Source organism: Pelophylax lessonae (genome assembly GCF_965119305.1).
Source record: "Pelophylax lessonae genome assembly, chromosome: 2".
In the NCBI taxonomy this organism is placed as follows: domain Eukaryota; kingdom Metazoa; phylum Chordata; class Amphibia; order Anura; family Ranidae; genus Pelophylax; species Pelophylax lessonae.
The window spans coordinates 113,441,855-113,463,135 of NC_138769.1; the positions used below are offsets into that span (position 1 = coordinate 113,441,855).

Consider the following 21,281-nt stretch of genomic DNA (forward strand, 5'->3'; position numbering starts at 1 on the left):
CACAAATAGAGCTTTCTTATGGTGGTATTTGATCACCTGTGCGATTTTAATTTTTTTTAAAAAAGAGCGACAATTTTGAAAAGAAAAACAAAAAAACGATATTTTTCACATTCTGATATACAACATTCCCAAAAAAAAACATTTTAGGCCAATTTGTTTTCTGCTACATATTTATGGTAAAAAAAAATCGCAATAAGCATATTTTAAATGGTTTGCGCAAAAGTTATCAGGTTTACTAACTATGGGAAAGATTTGTAATTTTTATTGTTTTTTTTTACTAGTAATGACGGCGATCTGCGATTTTTAGCGGGACTGCGACATTGTGGTGGACAGATCGGACCCCTAACTGACATTTTTAGCACTTTTGAGGGGACCAGTGACATTACTACAGTAATCAAGTGATAAAAATATGCACTGTTACTGTAATAATGACACTGGCAGGGAAGGGGTTAACACTGTCGGTGATCAAGGGGTTAAATGCATGCCTCATGCTTACTGACGTGTGTGGGGGGAGGGGGTTCTGTGACAGAGACAGAGATCGCAGGTTCAGCTATGCCGCCTCTCCTCCTCCGGCCTGACCCCCGCTGTGTCTAAACACAGCGGGAGCAAGCCTCTGGTGACGCGCACGCCCCGCCGAGACAGCTAGGAGTCCAGCAACGTAGGTCTACGTCACTTTACCCAGGGATGCCACTATGCCACAGTAGCAGCACAGTGAGCGGTCCTAAAGTGGTTAAGGACCAAGTTAGATACATTGCCAGCAACATAATCACCAAGGAGGAACTTGAACTTTTTCAATTGGAATCACTGCAACCTCTAATGCAAAAAGAAAGTGGTCTGTTAATGATTCACTTACATGCAAGTTGTCACCATCTATAGAAATGCGATTTATGACTTACCATAAAATCCATTTCTCTGATGTTCATTGATGGACACAGCTCCTGTCATTCTTGACCATAGGGTTATAATGCCCCCTACAGGAGTAAGACACTAGGCAGAAAAAAACTTCTGGCCACACCCACGGGCAGTCCCAGGGGGTATACTCCCTCTCCCTGCTACAGTCACTCAGTTTTTCTACAAAGCAGTGTCAGGAGAATTATAAATCCACAGAGGGGTGGGTGCTGTGTCCGTCAATGAACATCAGAGAAATGGATTTTACGGTAAGTCAAAAATCCCATTTTCTCTTTCGTTTATTACCGGACACAGTTCCTGTCATTCTTGACCATTGGGATGTCCCAAAGCAGTGTTAAACATGAAGGGTGGAAAACAGCAAAAAAAAAAAAAAAAAATTCCATAGGCCAGGTCCTCTTAAACAGCAGCCTGCAAAACCTTGCGGCCAAAGGAAGCATCCGCAGATGGCAACACACCCACTTTATAAAAGTGTATACCGACGACCAGGTGGCCGCCATGCAAACCTGCGTCACTGGGGCCTGATGATGGAAGGCCCAGGAGGCACTAAGCGCCCTAGTAGAGTGCGCTTTGACAGGTAAAGGAGGAACCTGACCCCTAATGGAATAGGCCTGAACCACTGTCTGTCTGATTTATGGAAATGGTCACACAGGAAGCGGACAACCCTTCCCGAGGTCCATCCGTGAGCACAAAAAGAGAGTCTGACTTCCTGAAAGACTCGGTAGCTGCCAAGTACACCCTAATTGCCCGGACCACATCCAAGGCATGCAAGGCAATTTCCTTTGGATGTTTAGGCCTGAGACACAGGGAAGGCAAAAAAATGTCTTTATTCAAATGAAAGTCAGAGACCACCTTGGGAAGAAATGACGGACAGGGGCAAAGCACCACCTTATCCTTGTGAATCATCAGGTAAGGTGAACAACAGGATAACGCCACCAGTTCTGACACCCTGCACGCAGAGGTGATAGCCACCAAAAAAGGCAACCTTCTGGGACAGCGTAAGCAGGGGAATCTCCCAAATAGCTTTGAAGAGAGGCTTCTCTAGAGCTAGCACCACCAAATTGAGATCCCAAGGCAGCGACTGAGCCTGCACTGGAGGGAGCGAATGTTGGGACACCTTGAAGAAAGGTACACACCAGGAAGTCATTGGAAGAAGACCGCCAAAGCCGACACCTGGCCCTTGATGGTACTCAAGACTAACTTCTGTTTAACCCCCTCTGAAGGAAGGTTAAAATCTGAGCCATCGAGAAGGAGCGAGGTTCACCTCAAAAGACTCACACCATGCAATGTAGGTCTTCCATGTACGATGGTAAATCTTCCTCGAAGTAGATTTCCTAGCTTTTAATAACGTAGGAATCACTGACTTAGACAAACCTCTATCCTTTAGCACATGGCATTCAACAGCCAAGCCGTCAAAGCCAGCAACTGTAAAGAAGGATGGAGGATCGGTCTTTGGGACAGCAGATCCTCCCTGAGAGTAAGCTTCCAAGGAATGCTGGTGACCAGCAGCACCAGATCGATGTACCAAGCCCGGCAAGGCCAGTCCAGGGCCACTAAGATGATTGGAATCCCTTCTGCCTTGATCCTGCGTAGGAGTCTGGGCACAAGCTTGAGAGGAGGGAAGGCGTATATCAGACGATATTGACCTCACAGGGCCACCAGCACGTCTATAGTGGCTGCCAGTGGATCCCTTGACCGGGCAAAAAAACCTCTGCACCTTTCTGTTGAGCCGAGATGCCAACTGATCCACCTCGGGAGTGCCTCACCGGAGACACAGCTGATGAAACACCTCCAGATAAGGGGACCACTCCCTGTGGTCCAACGCCTGCCGAATGAGGTAGTCCGTCTGCCAATTTTCCACCCCGGTAATGTGTACGGCGGAGAGGGCAGGAACAAACCATTCTGCCCACCTTAGAAAGCCAGCTACCTCCAGAGCCACCAGGGCACTACTTGTGCCTTCTTGGTGATTGACATAAGCCACGGCCATGGCATTGTCCGATTGAATGCGCACTGAGCAACCCTGAAGACGAACCGTCCAATGATTCTGACACGCTCTGATCGCTTGGAGTTTCAGGACATTGATCGGTAGTCTGGACTCTTCCAACGTCCAGGTCCCCTAAGCAGAATGCTTGCCGGGGACACCTCCCCAGCCAGACAGGCTGGCATTCGTGGTGAACACTGTCCAAAACAAGGGGAGGAAGGATATTCCCAGTGAAAGCGCCGGAGAGAGAAGCCACCATATCAGAGACTCCTTTGTTCCCCTGCTCAGCCGGATCTGATCGTCCAGAGACTGCGGAGTCTTGTCCCACTTGGTCAGAATCTCCCTTTGCAGGGACCTCGTATGGAACTGTGCAAACGGAATCGCCTCCAAGGTAGATACCATCAGGCCCAGCACCTGCATGCAAGTCAGGAGGGATGACCATCTTTTGGATAGCAGGAGACAAATTGCAGCCTGAAATTTTTGGAGTTAGTACCAGGGCAGACTTCTGAAAATTCAGAATCCAGCCGAACTCCCACAGAGTTCGTATTGTGATCTCCAGGTTCTCCACCAGAGCAGAAGGAGACTCTGCTCACAGATGGAGATCATCCAAGTAGCCCAGTACTGCGATTTCCTGTATGCGTAGCAAGGCTAGCACTGGAGCCAACACTTTTGTGAAGACCCGAGGAGCAGAGGCGAGACCAAAGGGTAACGCCAAAAAAATTATAATGCTCCTCTCCCACAGCAAAGCGGAGAAAACGCTGGTGACTGGCACATATTGGAATGTGATGATAGGCATCCTTGATATCTATAGAGGCGAGAAAATCCCCCTGACGCAGGGATGCCACCACCATTTGAATGGACTCCATTCTGAACTTCTGTACCCGCACAAAGCAGTTTAGCACCTTGAGGTCCAGGATTGGATGTCCTTTGCCTTCCTTCCTCGGGACTGTGAATAGGTTTGAGTAAAAACCCTGAAAATGTTCTGAAGTGGGAAGTAAAACAATCACCCCTTGAAGGAACAGATCTTGTACCACCCCAAACAGACCCTGTAACCGGTCTGGGGCCAGGCGCAGGTTGGAAGGAAAAAATCTTGCCGGGGGACAAGAGCAAAACTCGATCTTGTAGCCAGACTGAATGACTTTGTGAACCCATTTGTCTTGTACCAGGGAAGTTCATGGGTCTGGAAACCAGGGAAGATGCCCCCCCCCACCCCCAATACGGGTGAGGATGAGCATTCATGCAGAAGCAGCCTTGTCCGCGGGTCTAGAGAAGCCCGCTCTCGCCTTGCCAGACAAGGTTCATTTGGATCCACCAGAGGAGGTCCTGAAAGGCTTTGAGCCCTTGTCAGTCGCCCCTGAGGGACGAAAAAACGTATGAGCTGAGAAGGAAGGTCCACATCTACAACGAGGTTCCTTGTCCTTAGTAGCCTGCAGAAGAAAGGTACTCTTCCCCCCTGTGAGACCTTTAATGAGGTCATCCAGGGTAGCTCCAAACAGGAAATCTCCTTGAAAGGGAAGATCAGTCAAGATATTTTCTAGAAGTCTGATCCACAGACCAGCACTTAAGCCAAATGACACGCCGAAGGACCACCGCCAAAACAGAGAGGCAAGCCATCAGAGGAACCGCATTCAAAGAGGCTTCACAGATAAACTGCAGCCCCTGGACCAGCTGGTTCACCAGCTCAGCAAAGGCAGGGGAGCTGTTCTCCCTCCAGGTCACAGCGTAGGAGCTTAGCCCACTCGGTCAGAGTTTGCGACACCAGGGCAAAGGTAAATACCGGCCTCATGGGCGAACCAGGTAAAGTGTACATAGTGCAGGCCACAGCCTCCGCCTTCCAGTTAGCCTAAAGGTTGGGTACTCTTTAACCAAGAATCAAGGTTGCCGTGTTTAATCTGGAAACCGGAGGCTCCAACACCGGTGGGACAGTCCACTACTTTAGAAGGGACTCCTCATAGGGGTAACGTCTATTAAAGCACTTAGAAACCCCACGGGACGCTTTGGTCATCCCCACTCTTTTGCGACAATTCTGTCAAAATAAGCAGGGGAAGGAAACACCTTTGCCGTGCTGGATGGCTTGTGAGTGACAAAGGGTATCTGCGCCTCAGTCGCAGCTTCAGATGCATCCTCCATCTTCAGGGTCCCACACACAGATACAATCAGTGCATCCACCAGCGCCTTCTCATGCGTGGTCACAGATGTGGAGGAATCATCCTCACTATCAGAGGATTCCAGGCGTGTGGTCGCAGAACGGTAACCCATGTCCGCGGTGGCTGAATCAGGTTCAGGATCTGATGAGACAGATGAGGCCGGTAGAGGCAGGGGGCGCTTTTTGCTAGCTCGTCGCACACAAGCAGCCTACACCCGGGAAACAAGGGATGGCAGGACCGGCGTCAGTGAATGGATGGTTGGTTGGGGCCCGAGGGCCCTGCCGCCTTAGAGAGGGGATCAGGTGGGGAAATGCGCTTCAAAGACTCTATTAGTCACCAGGGGAACCCCACAAAAACGTATAACACACTGCTAAGAGACAACCCCCACTGCGCTGGCACCACCGAGTCCCCAAGCACAAGGCACAGAGCGATCCCCAGCAGAGAGGGAGAGGACCCCACAAGACTCTCCACCTGCCGACATAGGCTTCTGCAACCACCAGGAGAATCTGCACTACACATGCGGCGATCAGGAGGCTAAACGATCCAGAAGTCAACATCGGGGGGGAAAGGAGGTGCTCCCACCGCCAAAATCGCTAATGCTGTCATGGCCGCCGCTATTGGCATTGCAAACTGCAAGAAAATTGCCGCCGGACTACACAAACATGGCTGCCATGTATAGGAATGCACAGGCTACAACAAAATGGTGGCCCCACACCAGGGACCAAGAAATGGGAGCCAGGCCTCAAGGACAGATCCAGGCAGGACGGAGGGCCCTAGCAGGAGTCCCCACCAGGTCCAAACCCCCCCCCCGAACAGTTAATTGTCTGGTCGCCGGCTGCGCACCCCCGGCCCCCATCGCCAGTTAGCGCCCTGCCCCCATCCCAGGCTAGTGACCAGACCACCCAAACAGCCCCAGTGTATGTGGAGGGGGGGGCAGGCTGTGGGACTTGGCAAAAACAGAGGGGATGCCTGCAGGAAGGAGGGGCCGACTGTCCCAAGGAGGGGCCCACGTCCACCCCAAACCCGCTAGGGCCAGAGGGGAGACAGCTACTCACCATACCAGGAACCAGGTGGGCACCGCTCCAGACAGATCCTCCTCTCCATTGAAATGGGGGGGTTGTCGGCTAGGATGAGCACTGTGACTCAGGTTTAGGAAAGGTCATAGGCGACCTCATGAGACGATTAACTCGCCGGACCAGCCCCCGTCCAGTGGGGCTGTGTCACCGCCGACCTAGCGCTCGTTGAGGTCTGCACGCGATCGCTGGCCAGACTGGGGTGACCACTGGATCTAGATTATCCAGTCCATCGCCCAGTCCAGCAGTTGATAGTAGATCTCACAGGAAAAATCCAGGAGGAAAATATTTTCTATCTAAAAAATGTTGCCAGGACCAAAGATCCCAGCAGGGAACTAGGTCCTTATTAGGCAGTGACTATAGCAGGGAGAGAGAGTATACCCCCTGGGACTGCCCATGGGTGTAGCCAGAAAATGTTTTTCTATCTAGTGTCCTACTTCTGTAGGGGGCAGTATAACCCAATGGTTAAGAATGACAGGAGCTGTGTCCATCAATGAACGAAAGAGAAATTCATTTTTTGACAAGGGTCCTAGAGTTATGATTAGCTAGCGATGGCACAAGGCCAGTGTAGGATTAGGACAGTGATGAGGATTAGATTGGTGTTAAAATAGAGGGTTGGAATTAGGTGACAGTTCTAAGATTAGGGTTACAACAGAAGAATGGTTGTGGACCACCAAGGCTCCAGGTACAGGTGATGAGGCTTTATAAATTATAGGTGTTGATAAGCATACAGGTTGCAGTGAGAAGTTGATTATAGGTAAACTGAGAGATAATAATGGAGGTGTGTGCATTGTAAAGAGGAAGCAAATCACCAAAAACCACAAAGACAGCTGAGCTCTACTGAGCACTCAAACTGCACCATTATAACATTTTAGTATGCATCACACACATACACTTGTCTGCTCTTTTTTGTGGATTTTAAAGTAGAAATTCAGGCAAAACCTAACTAATGCTAAACCTGCTCTCTGTCACATTGGAAACATAATCTATCTAACCCTGTAAAGCATAAATCGCTATACTTAACTATTTTGCAGCCGATCTGCCCCAGTCCCAGCAGGTGCAGGAAAGGCTGGCAGGTGCAGGAAAGGCTGCTGACAACGGAAGCCCCATAGTAAGTCTATGGGTGACGTTACTTCCCAGCCATTTCACAGCCGTTGTTGGTCCTGTAAAGCAAAACTCGCTGTACAGTGTCCTTGATTAGGGTTGAGCGGACACCTAGATGTCCGTGTTCGACGGGTTCGGCCGAACTTTAAAAAAAAGTCCGGGTCCGTGTCCCGGACTTTTACCGAACTTTTCCCGGACACCGAACCCCATTGAAGTCAATGGGGACCCGAACTTTAAGGCACTAAAATGGCTCTAAAACACCAAAGGAAAGGGCTAGAGTGCTGCAAATGGCAGCAAAACGTAATTAAGAGCATGGCAAGTGCTCTGCAAACAAATGTGGATAGGGAAATAACTTAAAACAACAAAAAAAAACAGAAAAATAAAACAATGTTCTTCTTCATCTCTGAAGGACGAGGCCCATATGGAGTAGGAGGGAGGTTGAGGTGGTGGTGGATGTGGCGGTGACATAGGCGTGCGCACAGGGTGTGCTGGGTGTGCCTGGGCACACCCTAATCACCTAGGGCACATAGCATTGCCAGTGAGGAGATGGGAAAGATCTCCCTGGGACCTGCTCTGCTCTATTTCTCCTTGCCTACAGGTACATGGCCCCGATACATTACTCTCCCTGCTGGCAAACACATGCATGTGTATTTCAACTTTGGGGTGCACACCTTAATGCAATAGGCTGCGCACACCTATGGGCGGTGTAGGTGGAAGCGGCGGTGGAGGAGGACCAGGGCCGGATTAACAGCATCATGGGCTTGGTGCTGAGGATTTTGAAGGGCCTTAGGGCCGTGCCTTGCCATGCACCCAGAGGAGGAAGGGTGCAGCCATGCATGCCTAATTCAACATGGGATGCTGTCTCTGAAGCCCATAAACACATCCATGCATCGCCAACTGTCCCTCCTTGTCCGGCCTTCACGCTGTGTGGGGAGGTTCTGAGGGTGCTGCCTGGGGAAGCGAGCATAGAAGCCAGACTTCTGTGTTTACAAGTGACAGAAGAGCGGTAACAGTGAATATGGCCAACCCGGGGCCTATATAAAAGGTAGGGGCCTGGAGCTGCAGCTCCAATAGCCCCTACATTAATCTGGCCCTGAGGAGGAGGACGAGGTAGCCAACACTGCTTCTTTTCACAAATTTTAAATGAGGGTACACCCCAAAAGAGTGAGAAAGAGCAAAAATGGAACAATGGGTGGGTAAGGTCGGTATCCATTGCTATTCTGCATAAGGTACGGAAAAGTCCCGTGGGATCCATGCCTGGTTCATTTTAATGAACGTGAGCTTGTCCACATTGTCTCTGGACAGGCGGCTGCGCTTGTCTGTTATAACGCCCCCAGCCGTGCTAAATACCCGTTCAGATAATACACTGGCTGCAGGGCACGCCAGCACCTCCAAGGCGTAAAGGGCAAGCTCAGGCCATGTGCCCAATTTGGAGACCCAGAAGTTGAAGGGGGCAGACCCGTCATTCACTACATGTAGGCGTGTGCACACATACTGCTCCACCATGTTGGTAAAATGCTGCCTCCTGCTAAGACGTTCCATCTGAGCTGCTGGTGCTGCTGTTTGTTGTGGCGTGCTGACAAAGCTTTTCCACATTTCGGCCATGCTAACCCTGCCTTCTGAGGTGCTGGCGGTGCCCTGGTTGCGTTGGCGACCTCCTCCTCCTCCTCCTCTGCCTTGTGCTTCCACTGTGGCCCCGCTGTCAGATGGGAATGCCAGCAGCATGGCGTCTACCAGCGTGCGCTTGTACTCGCGCATCTTGCGATCGCGCTCCAGTGAGTGAATTAAGGACGGTACGTTGTCCTTGTAACGGGGATCCAGCAGCGTGGCCACCCAGTAATCAGCACAAGTTAGAATGTGGGCAACTCGGCGGTCGTTGTGGAGACACTGCAGCATGTAATCGCTCATGTGTGCCAGGCTGCCCAGAGGCAACGAAAGGCTGTCCTCTGTGGGAGGTGTATGGTCCGTGTCCTCTGTATCCCCCCAGCCACGCACCAGTGATGGCCATGAGCTGGCCTGGGTGCCACCCTGCTGTGAACATGGTTCCATCTCCTCCTCCAGCTCCTCCTCCTCCTCATCCTCCTCATCCTCCAGAACTGTGCCCCTGCTGGACAATTGCGTCCCTGGCGTTTGCGTGTGCAGGAACCCACCCTCGGAGCCCCTTGCGAATGACTGCCCTGAAAGCCTTGGAAATGTTACCTCTTCATCCTCCTCCTCCTCCTCATCCTGTGCCACATCCTCTTCCATCATCGCCCGAATTGTTTTTTCAAGGAGGCATAGAAGTGGGATAGTTAAGCTGAGAACGGCGTCATTGCCACTGGCCATGTTGGTGGAGTACTCAAAACAGCGCAACAAGGCACACAGGTCTCGCATGGAGGCCCAGTTATTGGTGGTGAAGTGGTGCTGTTCCGCAGAGCGACTCACGCGTGCGTGCTGCAGCTGAAACTCCACTATGGCCTGCTGCTGCTCGCACAGTCTTTCCAGCATGTGCAAGGTGGAGTTCCACCTTGTGGGCACGTCACATATGAGGCGGTGAGCGGGAAGGCCGAAGTTACGCTGCAGCGCTGCCAGGCGAGCAGCAGCAGGGTGAGAACGCCGAAAGTGCGCACAAACGGCCCGCACTTTCTGCAGCAGCTCTGACATATCGGGGTAGTTTTTAAGGAACCTCTGCACCACCAAATTCAGCACATGCGCCAGGCAAGGGATGTGCGTCAAACCGGCTAGGCCCAGAGCTGCTATGAGATTTCGCCCGTTATCGCACACCACCAGGCCGGGCTTGAGGCTCGCTGGCAGCAACCACTCATTTGTCTGCTGTTCCATGCTCCTCCACAACTCCTGCGCGGTGTGTGGTTTGTCCCCCAAACAGGCAAGTTGTAAAACTGCCTGCTGTCGTTTACCCCTGGCCGTGCTGAAGTTGGTGGTGAAGGTGTTACGCTGTCCGGATGAGGAGGCGGTAGAGGATGAGGAAGCGGAGTAGGAGGAGTTAGGAACAGGAGGCAAACTGAAGCGCCCTGCAATCCTCGGTGGTGGAAGGACATGCGCCAAATTGCTATCCGCCTCAGGCCCATCCGCCACTGCATTTACCCAGTGTGCCGTTAGGGAGATATAACGCCCCTGACCGTGCTTACTGGTCCACGTATCCGTAGTTAGGTGGACCTTGGCACAGATGGCGTTGCGCAGTGCACACCTGATTTTTTCCCCCACTTGGTTGTGCAGGGAAGGGATGGCTTGCCTGGAAAAGTAGTGGCGGCTGGGCACGACGTACTGTGGGACAGCCACCGACATAAGGTTTTTAAAACTGTGCGTCTCCACCAGACGGAATGACAGCATTTCAAAGGCCAATAATTTTGAAATGCTGGCATTCAGGGCCAGGGATCGCGGGTGGGTAGGGGGGTACTTCCTCTTCCTCTCAAGTGTTTGGGAGATGGAAAGCTGAACGCTTCCACGGGACATTGTGGAGATGGTTGTTGGTGACCCAGGTGGTGGTGTTGCTGACAGATCGTCTGTTTGCGGGGTGGCAGGTGCCGGTATCACTACAGATGTGGCTGGAGCGGCCGAGACTGCAGCAGAAGAGGAAGCAGGATGAGCCAGAGACGTTTCTTGGTTTTGAAGGTGTGTACTCCACTGCAGCTCGTGCTTTGCACTTAGATGCCTGATCATGCAGGTTGTGCTCAGGTTGAGAAGGTTCATGCCTCGCTTCAAGCTCTGATTGCACAGGGTGCAAACCACTCGTGTCCTGTCATCAGCACATTTTCTAAAGAACTTCCACGCTAGAGAACTCCTTTGAGCTGACTTTGGTGCGCTCGTTCCCTTGCTGCGTTGGGCAGTAGCGGGCGTAGTGTCTAGGGCACGGCCGCTCCGCTTCTGCACCCTGCTCCCTCTTCTGCTGTGCTGGTGGCTCTGTGCGACCACCGCCTCTTCCTCCAAACTACTCAGTTCACCTGCATGACGTTCATTCCATGTGGGGTCGAGGACCTCATCGTCCTCCACATCATCTTCCACCCAGTCTTCACCCCTGCCCTCCTTGTCGGTCTCCACAATGCTGAACGCCGCAGCAGTTGGCACCTGCGTTTCGTCATCATCGGAGACGTGCTGCGATGATCCTTGCATGTACTCATCTTGAGAAATAAGTGGTTGGGCATCGCTGCACTCAATCTCTTCCACTTCTGGGGCAGGGCTAGGTGGATGGCCCTGGGAAACCCTGCTGACAGAGTCCTCAAAAAGAATAAGAGACTGCTGTATGGCTTGGGGCTCAGACTGCTGGCCTGATTTGCAAGGGGGTGAGGTGAAAGACGGTTGGACATTGGCTGCAGGTGCCAACTCTGACCTTTCTGCAGTAGACTGGGTGGGAGACAATGTGAAGGAACTGGAGGCACTGTCAGCAGCAAACCAATCTACTATCGCCTCAACTTGTTCTGGCCTCATCACTTCTAGGGGCGTTTGATGCCCTACCAAATACTGATGCAGGTTCTGTCGCCTACTCACACTTGAGGAAGGTGTTTCACTTGTGCGTGTAGCTGGCACAGATCGACCATGTCCTCTCCTTGCAACAGGAGCTCTACCAGCAGCACCACGACCCAGGCCACGGCCCTTATTTGACGGTCTCCTCATATTTCTGTAATTTAAGATCTTGCCCTAGAAAGGTTTTTATTGAATAGCGGAATAGAAAATATGATCCAAAAAAAGTGTATGTATATCACACGTACACAACCACACTAGGCCCCAATTACTATTGTTTGTACCCCTAAAAGGCTAGATGAGGAGTAGGGGGAGTATGGAACAGGCAGCACCCTCAAACCTTCAGAAGTATGAGATGAACCCCAACAACTTGGAAAGGTGGATCTCTCTCACACGTACCGACACAGACTATCCCGCAATTCAATTGATCCTCAAAGGTTTTTATTGAATAGCGGAATAGGAAATATGATCAAAAAAAGTGTATGTATCTCGCACGTACACAACCACACTAGGCCCCAATTACTATTGTTTGTACCCCTAAAAGGCTAGATGAGGAGTAGGGGGGGTATGGAACAGGCAGCACCCTCAAACCTTCAGAAGTATGAGATGAACCCCAACAACTTGGAAAGGTGGATCTCTCTCACACGTACCGACACAGACTATCCCGCAATTCAATTGATCCCCAAAGGTTTTTATTGAATAGCGGAATAGGAAATATGATCAAAAAAAGTGTATGTATCTCGCACGTACACAACCACACTAGGCCCCAATTACTATTGTTTGTACCCCTAAAAGGCTAGATGAGGAGTAGGGGGGGTATGGAACAGGCAGCACCCTCAAACCTTCAGAAGTATGAGATGAACCCCAACAACTTGGAAAGGTGGATCTCTCTCACACGTACCGACACAGACTATCCCGCAATTCAATTGATCCTCAAAGGTTTTTATTGAATAGCGGAATAGGAAATATGATCAAAAAAAGTGTATGTATCTCGCACGTACACAACCACACTAGGCCCCAATTACTATTGTTTGTACCCCTAAAAGGCTAGATGAGGAGTAGGGGGGGTATGGAACAGGCAGCACCCTCAAACCTTCAGAAGTATGAGATGAACCCCAACAACTTGGAAAGGTGGATCTCTCTCACACGTACCGACACAGACTATCCCGCAATTCAATTGATCCTCAAAGGTTTTTATTGAATAGCGGAATAGGAAATATGATCAAAAAAAGTGTATGTATCTCGCACGTACACAACCACACTAGGCCCCAATTACTATTGTTTGTACCCCTAAAAGGCTAGATGAGGAGTAGGGGGGGTATGGAACAGGCAGCACCCTCAAACCTTCAGAAGTATGAGATGAACCCCAACAACTTGGAAAGGTGGATCTCTCTCACACGTACCGACACAGACTATCCCGCAATTCAATTGATCCTCAAAGGTTTTTATTGAATAGCGGAATAGGAAATATGATCAAAAAAAGTGTATGTATCTCGCACGTACACAACCACACTAGGCCCCAATTACTATTGTTTGTACCCCTAAAAGGCTAGATGAGGAGTAGGGGGGGTATGGAACAGGCAGCACCCTCAAACCTTCAGAAGTATGAGATGAACCCCAACAACTTGGAAAGGTGGATCTCTCTCACACGTACCGACACAGACTATCCCGCAATTCAATTGATCCTCAAAGGTTTTTATTGAATAGCGGAATAGGAAATATGATCAAAAAAAGTGTATGTATCTCGCACGTACACAACCACACTAGGCCCCAATTACTATTGTTTGTACCCCTAAAAGGCTAGATGAGGAGTAGGGGGGGTATGGAACAGGCAGCACCCTCAAACCTTCAGAAGTATGAGATGAACCCCAACAACTTGGAAAGGTGGATCTCTCTCACACGTACCGACACAGACTATCCCGCAATTCAATTGATCCTCAAAGGTTTTTATTGAATAGCGGAATAGGAAATATGATCAAAAAAAGTGTATGTATCTCGCACGTACACAACCACACTAGGCCCCAATTACTATTGTTTGTACCCCTAAAAGGCTAGATGAGGAGTAGGGGGGGTATGGAACAGGCAGCACCCTCAAACCTTCAGAAGTATGAGATGAACCCCAACAACTTGGAAAGGTGGATCTCTCTCACACGTACCAACACAGACTATCCCCCAATTTAACTGATCCCCAAAGGTTTTTGATTAAATAGCGGAATAGAAAATATGATCCCAAAAAAGTGTATGTATATCACACGTACACAACCACACTAGGCCCCAATTACTATTGTTTGTACCCCTAAAAGGCTAGGAGTAGGGGGAGTATGGAACAGGCAGCACCCTCAAACCTTCAGAAGTATGAGATGAACCTCAACAACTTGGAAAGGTGGATCTCTCTCACACGTACCAACACAGACTATCCCCCAATTTAACTGATCCCCAAAGGTTTTTGATTAAATAGCGGAATAGAAAATATGATCCCAAAAAAGTGTATGTATATCACACGTACACAACCACACTAGGCCCCAATTACTATTGTTTGTACCCCTAAAAGGCTAGGAGTAGGGGGAGTATGGAACAGGCAGCACCCTCAAACCTTCAGAAGTATGAGATGAACCCCAACAACTTGGAAAGGTGGATCTCTCTCACACGTACCAACACAGACTATCCCCCAATTTAACTGATCCCCAAAGGTTTTTGATTAAATAGCGGAATAGAAAATATGATCCCAAAAAAGTGTATGTATATCACACGTACACAACCACACTAGGCCCCAATTACTATTGTTTGTACCCCTAAAAGGCTAGGAGTAGGGGGGGTATGGAACAGGCAGCACCCTCAAACCTTCAGAAGTATGAGATGAACCCCAACAACTTGGAAAGGTGGATCTCTCTCACACGTACCAACACAGACTATCCCCCAATTTAACTGATCCCCAAAGGTTTTTGATTAAATAGCGGAATAGAAAATATGATCCCAAAAAAGTGTATGTATATCACACGTACACAACCACACTAGGCCCCAATTACTATTGTTTGTACCCCTAAAAGGCTAGGAGTAGGGGGAGTATGGAACAGGCAGCACCCTCAAACCTTCAGAAGTATGAGATGAACCCCAACAACTTGGAAAGGTGGATCTCTCTCACACGTACCAACACAGACTATCCCCCAATTTAACTGATCCCCAAAGGTTTTTGATTAAATAGCGGAATAGAAAATATGATCCCAAAAAAGTGTATGTATATCACACGTACACAACCACACTAGGCCCCAATTACTATTGTTTGTACCCCTAAAAGGCTAGGAGTAGGGGGAGTATGGAACAGGCAGCACCCTCAAACCTTCAGAAGTATGAGATGAACCTCAACAACTTGGAAAGGTGGATCTCTCTCACACGTACCAACACAGACTATCCCCCAATTTAACTGATCCCCAAAGGTTTTTGATTAAATAGCGGAATAGAAAATATGATCCCAAAAAAGTGTATGTATATCACACGTACACAACCACACTAGGCCCCAATTACTATTGTTTGTACCCCTAAAAGGCTAGGAGTAGGGGGAGTATGGAACAGGCAGCACCCTCAAACCTTCAGAAGTATGAGATGAACCCCAACAACTTGGAAAGGTGGATCTCTCTCACACGTACCAACACAGACTATCCCCCAATTTAACTGATCCCCAAAGGTTTTTGATTAAATAGCGGAATAGAAAATATGATCCCAAAAAAGTGTATGTATATCACACGTACACAACCACACTAGGCCCCAATTACTATTGTTTGTACCCCTAAAAGGCTAGGAGTAGGGGGAGTATGGAACAGGCAGCACCCTCAAACCTTCAGAAGTATGAGATGAACCTCAACAACTTGGAAAGGTGGATCTCTCTCACACGTACCAACACAGACTATCCCCCAATTTAACTGATCCCCAAAGGTTTTTGATTAAATAGCGGAATAGAAAATATGATCCCAAAAAAGTGTATGTATATCACACGTACACAACCACACTAGGCCCCAATTACTATTGTTTGTACCCCTAAAAGGCTAGGAGTAGGGGGAGTATGGAACAGGCAGCACCCTCAAACCTTCAGAAGTATGAGATGAACCCCAACAACTTGGAAAGGTGGATCTCTCTCACACGTACCAACACAGACTATCCCCCAATTTAACTGATCCCCAAAGGTTTTTGATTAAATAGCGGAATAGAAAATATGATCCCAAAAAAGTGTATGTATATCACACGTACACAACCACACTAGGCCCCAATTACTATTGTTTGTACCCCTAAAAGGCTAGGAGTAGGGGGAGTATGGAACAGGCAGCACCCTCAAACCTTCAGAAGTATGAGATGAACCCCAACAACTTGGAAAGGTGGATCTCTCTCACACGTACCAACACAGACTATCCCCCAATTTAACTGATCCCCAAAGGTTTTTGATTAAATAGCGGAATAGAAAATATGATCCCAAAAAAGTGTATGTATATCACACGTACACAACCACACTAGGCCCCAATTACTATTGTTTGTACCCCTAAAAGGCTAGATGAGGAGTAGGGGGAGTATGGAACAGGCAGCACCCTCAAACCTTCAGTATGAGATTGTGTTCACTGTACCCCACAAAGATTGAGTTCACTGCACCCCACAATGATTGTGTTCACTGCACCCCACAAAGATTGTGTTCACTGCACCTCACAAAGATTGTGTTCACTGTACCCCCCAAAGATTGTGTTCACTGCACCCCACAAAGATTCTGTTCACTGTACCCCACAAAGATTGTGTTCACTGCACCCCAAAAAGATTGTGTTCACTGCACCCCAAAAAGGATGTTGTTCACTGCACCCCAAAAAGGATGTTGTTCACTCCACCCCAAAAAGATTGTGTTCACTGCACCCCACAAAGATTGTGTTCACTGCACCCCAAAAAGATTGTGTTCACTGCACCCCAAAAATGATTTTGTTCACTGCACCCCAAAAAGGATTTTGTTCACTGCACCCCAAAAAGGATGTTGTTCACTCCACCCCAAAAAGATTGTGTTCACTGCACCCCAAAAAGATTGTGTTCACTGCACCCCACAAAGGATTTTGTTCACTGCACCCCAAAAAGATTGTGTTCACTGCACCCCAAAAAGGATGTTGTTCACTGCACCCCAAAAAGGATTTTGTTCACTGCACCCCAAAAAGATTGTGTTCACTGCACCCCACAAAGGATTTTGTTCACTGCACCCCACAAAGATTGTGTTCACTGCACACCAAAAAGGATTGTGTTCACTGCACCCCAAAAAGATTTTGTTCACTGCACCCCAAAAAGATTGTGTTCACTGCAGCCCAAAAAGATTGTGTTCACTGCAGCCCAAAAAGATTGTGTTCACTGCAGCCCAAAAAGATTGTGTTCACTGCAGCCCAAAAAGATTGTGTTCACTGCAGCTCACACACAGAAAAATGGATGTGGATCACTGACACCTGCCTATCTCCAATCCCACACCACACAGCAATATCGATTGTAGTTTGTAGAACACAGTTTCCCTAAAATTCAGCAGACTCTGTCCCTAACAGGATTGAGAAGAGATCGTAGATCAGGATTGAGTGCAGACCCCACCCCCCACACAGCAATATCGATTGTAGTTTGTAGAAGACACTGACCCTATATAATTCAGCAGACTCTATCCCTAAAATGCCTACAACTCGCCCTGCCTAAACACTCCGACCTGTCCCTCAATTCTATCCGGACACAAATGGTTTTTTCCTGCCTATCTTTCCCTAATCAGCAGCCAGCACGTTGATGTGTGCTCTGTCCCTGAATCTAAGCAGCATAATGACGCCGCTGCGGCTGCCTCGAACTTATAAAGACTTGGTCACATGCTTCAGACGGCCAATCACAGCTACTGAGACATTTGCAGGCATGGCTGGGATGGCTTAAGGCACACCAGTTAAACGATTGTTGATTGGCTGTTGAAAGCCCGCCATGAAAAGAGCGCCAAAGCATGCAAAACCCGGAAATAAAACGACCGAACACGGATTTTTACCCGAACATACAGTAAAGTGTCCGTGTCCGTGTTCGGGTACAAAAAATCCAATTATTCGGTACGAACACGAATAATACAGTCCGTGTTCGCTCAACACTATCCTTGATTGCTCTGCCCATCTTCCTGTGCACTGGAGTCTCATTAGCCACATGAGAAAATGAGGAAAAAGAGAAATGCTGGAATGCAATCAGTGCCAGTGTGTACAGGTGCACTGTAAAAATAATCATCTTCAATGTTGGGTCTCATACATTTGTAGATGTTGCTGCATTATGTAAAACTATTTGTTTTTGTTTTTCACATTTTAGAATGTGGCACCTTGCAATTGTACATACTTTAAAGGGTGCCTTCAATTATAATCAGTTGAGAAATACTGATTAAAAGAAATCCATGAAAATAACAATTTTTTTTTAATAAAAAAATAAATCCCAGTAAAAGCACAAAACATTATAACTAAAAACAAGTACACATCACTTCAGATTTCTCTTGTGTATTAAATGGTTTCTGTGATCATATTACAAATTATTTAAAGAGCACCGGTCAATTTCATTTGTAATATATTGCTTTGATGCAAGTGTTGTGGTTGGATGAGTAACCAAACAGCACTCCACAGTTTTATGATGTACTGAACACACATTGTCTTCTACAGTGCTATAAAAACACATTGGTTGTCCAAAAATTATTTGAGTATTTACCTGGGAGATAATTTGCAGCCATTCTGTATGAAAATACCAAGTTTTCCTGAGGCAGCTAGCATTAATCCCAGGTATGGAGGAGAAGGCTTCATAGGTCTGGAGGAGAACTCTGGATGGAACTGCACACCTACAAAGTACGGGTGATCTGCAGGCAAAAAAAACTCAGTTATCAAATCAGTTAGCATCTTGCTGGTGGTTTTGGCAATTTTTTTGTACATGACAGGGTAAGCAAACTAAAGTTGCCCAAAAACATAACAGGATATAAGATATTGACAAAAAAGGATTTGACGCTTTTTCTGCTAGGCTCTGTTTACACCTGAATAATTGAAATCCTGGGTGGAATCACTCCAATTCTGCCCGTGATTCCAAAACACTGCAAATCGCGCAATGCCATTACTTCTTAATGGCACCCCATTCCTGCAGCGATTTCGCTGTGATTGTCGATCGATAAATCATGCTGCAATCACGGCAAATCACCATTGTTCAAAAGCTTTCTGCTCCTTTTTTGAGTGACGTGCGATTGGGGTGCCATTAAGAAGTTATGGCATCGCAGAGGAGTCCCACGATTTGCTGCGCTTTGGAATAGCGGGCAGAACCTTGGCAAATCACTGGCGCTCAAAAGAAGCTCTTTTTTGAGCGACAAGCGATTTGGGTGCCGTTAAGAAGTAATGGCATTGCAGAAGTGTCCTGCGATTTGCTGTGATTTGGAATCGCAGGCAAAATCGCTCAGAAGCAGTACATTTGCCCAAAAAATTAGTTGTTTATTTAGCCAGAAATCTTGTGAACTGACAAAGTTCTGTTCTCTTTGCCCCTGGACTGGTATTGATTAGCAATGTTCTCTGCTATCTCCACGGACAACAAAACACCTCTCCTTATTAAGGAGAAAAGAGGGAGGTATAACGTAGTCCCAGCACAGTGTTATGTAGTTCTAACACACTCCCTGTCCTAGGGTGACAATGTTGCTCAGTATAGTGGTCCCCCTAGGACAGGATGTGAGTAAATGGCAGAATTACCAGGTTAAAGTAAAGCAAAAATAAAGTGTACATAAAAAGAAAACGAATACAGCCACCACATTTAAGGACCGGTAAGCTGTAGTCAGTTTTTGTTCTAGGATTTAAAGATTTAGGGATAATAAGATAACCATGCTCACAGGTTTATTATATTTTTAGGCCTCATACACATGGATGTTAACAGACTGAAAAGTCCTCTAGCATTAAAATCCTGGTGCTTTCCCATAGCCAGGGAGCTGCATAAGCACTGGTGCTGTATGCAGCCGTGCTTGTGTAAATGATGATTCTCATGTGCATTGGTGTTTAACCATACATGTGCATACAGCAGATTTCCCGAACTTGAGAGCGCCAGGAGCTTTATGCTAGAGGACTTTTCAGGCGGTAAACTTTCAGGTGTATGAGGGGCAATCTATCTGTATGTGGACCATCTTAAAAAAAGCAAAATACTAACGTTGGTTTATTGAAGGAGTCGAAAATCAATTGTGTAAATATTCACTTTAATTATTCAATCAAGTGCAGATAAAATAAGTAAACAGGAGTTGGTTTTTTACATGATTGAATATTCACACAATTTGGTGCGTAAAGATGCTCAGCTTCGTTAGTAAATCAGTGCAAATATTTTGTACTGGAGCACAGAGGGGGTTAGCTTTGCTTCAGGATAAGGCTGAATAAAATCCAGGTAACAAAAACATTATAGAAACATTAAATATTAACCTTTAAGTTCAACGACTTCCATTCTCTGTCCCTCTGTGTCGTGCCCAACAAATCTTAAGCCCTTTTCTTCGAACTGCTGTGTTAGCTCTGGGTTTACCTGTGCAGAATGATGGAGATTTGTCACAGTCTATCAAAGCTTCTCTCTCCTTGACTGCAAGTATGAAGCACATAAAGTGTGATAATGCAATGCTTAAAACCATGAAGGTCACTTTCACAAGTCCCAAACTAGTTACACTTCAGCACAGTACATGGTGAAGAAACATCTTTACAAAAGACAAAATGAGCAAGACCCTAAAAAAAAAGTAAAGCTTTCTATTCCTGAGTCAATCTGACACATTTTCATTTGTCTTTTGAGGTTTCCATTATGTGCTTGTTACCGCACCTCTTCATGATACACCTCTCCTTCCAAATTGTCTTCTGCTGGAGATCCTTAAAAAAAAATCCATTCCCATGTCATTTTGGGAGTAGGCAATAAACATAGCTTACAAAAGTGCAACGGAGTACAAGGAGCTGTAATACTTGCCATTTAGAAAGTTTTCTGCACTTTTATAACTGCTGTAGCTTAAAATGAACATTGCATCTAAAATGCAAGGTCAGTTTTCTCAAATGGACCCCCTCCTTCTTCCTGAAATGCAGCATACAGTTTAAAAATAACCTGTGTAGCACTACTCCCTTGGGAGCAGCTTGAAGCGGGTTCCTCTGGGTGACCCATAGCAACGACTTATCAATTCTTAGCGATTTAAGTGTTTGGCTCAGTCAGGAAACACTCCAGGGGATCTGGTTTTTGTTGTTTTTATTGTAGAACTTGGGATGAGAGAAGGGATGAGTGGGATACTCCAACTGGATGAACTATGCACAACTTGAGGACTTCTAGCTAGGTTGAGTGCGGCAAGGCCGCTGCTTCACCTTGCCACTGTAGTGAAGTACTGGATAAGTGAATTGCATAGTGAATTACTCTATAGGGCCCCGCTTGGTACTCCCTTTTACCCTTACTCTTCAGGGTTCTACACGGCACCCTCTTTACTCTTGCTTACTGTGTGAGCTGACCTTCTGTCCTCCGACCTACTGAAGTGGTCCCCCTTCCTGGGCAGACCCCTTGGTAAGGCCGCTGGTACTCATGGACACTGTTTTTTCCAGTTGACTTCTACCTGCAGCTCCACCATGAGCTTTCCAGAAC

At 47.6% G+C, this 21,281-nt stretch overlaps 1 protein-coding gene across 1 annotated transcript in view; it reads right to left on the reverse strand.

Moving 5' to 3' along the window:
• CTPS2 (CTP synthase 2) overlaps nt 1-21,281 on the reverse strand; it is a 459,116-nt gene that overhangs the window by 54,690 nt on the left and 383,145 nt on the right. Inside the window, exons 17-18 of the mRNA XM_082245048.1 lie at nt 20,105-20,201; nt 18,381-18,525 (exon numbers count right to left, since the gene is read on the reverse strand). Coding sequence (XP_082101174.1) covers nt 18,381-18,525; nt 20,105-20,201 — 242 coding nt within the window. The remainder of the gene's footprint in view (nt 1-18,380; nt 18,526-20,104; nt 20,202-21,281) is intronic.